The sequence below is a fragment of the Habropoda laboriosa genome, unplaced genomic scaffold (genome assembly GCF_001263275.1).
Source record: "Habropoda laboriosa isolate 0110345459 unplaced genomic scaffold, ASM126327v1 scaffold153, whole genome shotgun sequence".
In the NCBI taxonomy this organism is placed as follows: domain Eukaryota; kingdom Metazoa; phylum Arthropoda; class Insecta; order Hymenoptera; family Apidae; genus Habropoda; species Habropoda laboriosa.
This window is the reverse complement of record NW_017100272.1, coordinates 761,973-764,787: the sequence shown is the minus strand read 5'-3', so window position 1 is coordinate 764,787 and position 2,815 is coordinate 761,973. Positions and strand designations below refer to the sequence as shown.

Below are 2,815 nucleotides of genomic sequence, written 5' to 3'. Positions count from 1 at the left end.
TTACCAACATACGCTATCGTCGACGCTGTGTTTTCATCCACACATCGATTTCCTCGTACATACTGGAGTGCACGCATAAGCGTCCGCATTTTTGCACACTTAAGCGTCCGTCGCTATCCCCGCCAATTCTTGGAAATGGGACTTTGTCTCTCTTTTGTCTAGTTAAATTCGCAGAAGTCACCTCCCCACTTAAGCGTCCGGTCCCGACTGCGGACGCTTATGTGTGCACTACTGTATGTATGTAGAGCAAAGAGGTGAATAATAAAATGTTATTACGTCACGCTTATACCGTTCTTTTTATTAATCGGTATAAGTTATGTGCATGGCTAATTAAACATTTCAATAATTGAACGTCGAGGAAACAATTGTCGGTGATTTCAACGTGCCGGTCAAAGTTGACGTTGACGAAAACATCGTCGGTGAAATGTTTGCCGTTCACTTCAAGGCGACCAAACGAAACGTGTTTTCAAGTTACCTCTTCGCTCGATATTTTACATTTGTAAAATAAATAGCATGTAAACGCGAAAGTTAAAGATAAGGCAGCAGTCGAAGGGTTAAACGAAAGACGGATCGCTACCAACCTCGAATATAAAAAAAATAATTACAATTCTAAACCGTACTTCGTTTCTTGTGACATACTGTTAAAGAGTTAACGATCGGTGCCTAATTCTTCAGTAGCACCACCAAAATGATACAGAAATAGAAATTTCATTCGTGAAAGATACGAACCCTTAACGTTCAGGACGAAATTCAGGACGTTTAATTTTACCAAAGAGTGTATTATCATCAATACCTAATTTTTCAGTGCATAATCTGAAAACGTGGGTCACACTCTCCATTCGATCTTTTTCGCCATCATTTCGAATGTCCCATCGACGGATCGCGTCGGCGAACGAGAGCACGTCCCGAACGTATGAAATTAAAAAAGAAAAAATAAAGTAACTCACCGTGGGCGTGTAGAAGGGCGCCTGTTCGGCCGTCAGGCTCGGGAAGTACGCGGCCATGCCTTCGGAGGCGGCGGCGGCGGCCGCAGCCGCGTAAGGCGCGCTGTACATGGAGAGCGCGGCCGTCGGTATCGCTCCAAGCCGTTGATAACCGCCCAAAAGCTCATACTGACAGGAGCAGACGGTTTGACCGGTGAGCGGATCGGTGAATAGCGGTCTTCCGGTGTCGCAACACCTTCCAGTCGGCGTCGGGCCGCCGGTCGTCGGCGGCGGATGACCCTGAGACGGGCTGACCGAGGTGGTAGGACTGCCTGGCGGCCTAACCACCGCGCTGGTCACCGCCATCCTCGCGTTCGACAGACCGGCAGCTACGCCCAGGGGATGATTCGTGGTGGTGCCCGCTACGCTGACCAACGACGAACCGCCTGCGCTCAGGATCGTACCGGACACTGGCGAGGCCGAAGAGGACGTCAGCGACGAGCTCACTGTCACAGGACACTGGAACCAAAGATGCACCTTTTTCTTAGGTTGTATTGAAGCGGTGGAATGGTCTTTCGGAGCAGATGGAATTTATTTCAATCACGGATCGAGAGAGAATTGGACAATTTTCTTCTTTTTTTTTTATCGAGGTTCGTTGTGGGATATACACTAACGGCGCAATAGTGGCCTAACCTTAGAAAGTTTGTTTTCAGATTAAAGAAGTTAAATTTTTTTAAATGCACGATTTTAACCCGAGAAGCGACATTAATTGTCATTTGGTAAATAATGAATCAAGGCAGAGAGCAGATCTATAGGTCTCCGTGAATTTGTTCACCATAGTGAAATAGAGAGTGCATCGAATATTTAAATAAAATCGCATAGTTTATTTCTACGTTAGTTTTAAAAAATTTCAAAGAAGACCCGATTTGCAACCTTTCCTATAGCAAAATCACCCCGAGTGCAAAGGGTTAAGTGTACGATTTTTTTGGAAGGGGTTTTGGGTCAGTATAGAATTGAAGCTTTGTCGATTCACGTAAAATTGTGGGTTAGACCACTACTGCGCTGACAGCCTCGGAGATTAGGACACTTATTATGTTGGCGCAGAAGGTATTGGTCCAGAAAGGTACATACATCACAGGTCAAAGGTTCAGGATTATTTATCAATTTTTTAAGCATCTGTAATAATTAACCCTTTCGTGACCAGTGGGACACATTCGTCCATTTGCATGCTCCAACAAAAATCAATCTTAATTAACATCTATTACAGATCAGCATAAGTTCTCTGAAAAAGTAATTCTATCACGAAAAGGTCAACGCTGTAAGAATTAACATCAATTGATTTCATTTTCATACATACGGGGATACTAAATCCCCCAAAACTTTCTTCAATTTGCAACTTTTCCGTTGTACATAAAAATTTCCTCCATCGTGCAATACGCAAGGAGAATAGAATTTCCCGCGGGTACTACTCGGAACGGAGATATCCAGCGCGAAATATGTCTCTAGATATAAAAAACATTTGTCGGTAGCGTACGAAACGTGACATGTTACCGAATTAACGGAACAACTCTACGTGATGATCGATCGCGTGCATGGTCTGTGAAGCATTCGCCGCGGCGTATCATAATCTAAACACGAGATACTTTCTTGGCCAAAAGCTATTTGCACTGCACAGAGCGTATCGGCGTGCGTCAAAGGGGAGCCAGGAGGATAACTGGCGTATCTTCGCGAAAACATGATGTTACACGACGTCTTTCGACAAAATCGTTTCGAGAAACGTTGGAGGCCCCACCGTTTAAACAGCGACGCGTTACGTCGACACTCTGTTTGCTTGAAAAATTCTCCCGTCCGACTACGCGCGCCGCTGCATACTCTCTTTCTGGGCAAACAAC

At 45.0% G+C, this 2,815-nt stretch overlaps 1 protein-coding gene across 1 annotated transcript in view; it reads right to left on the bottom strand.

Moving 5' to 3' along the window:
* LOC108573526 (iroquois-class homeodomain protein IRX-3-like) overlaps nt 1–2,815 on the bottom strand; it is a 37,922-nt gene that overhangs the window by 18,240 nt on the left and 16,867 nt on the right. The window contains exon 2 of the mRNA XM_017935986.1: nt 948–1,442. Coding sequence (XP_017791475.1) covers nt 948–1,442 — 495 coding nt within the window. The remainder of the gene's footprint in view (nt 1–947; nt 1,443–2,815) is intronic.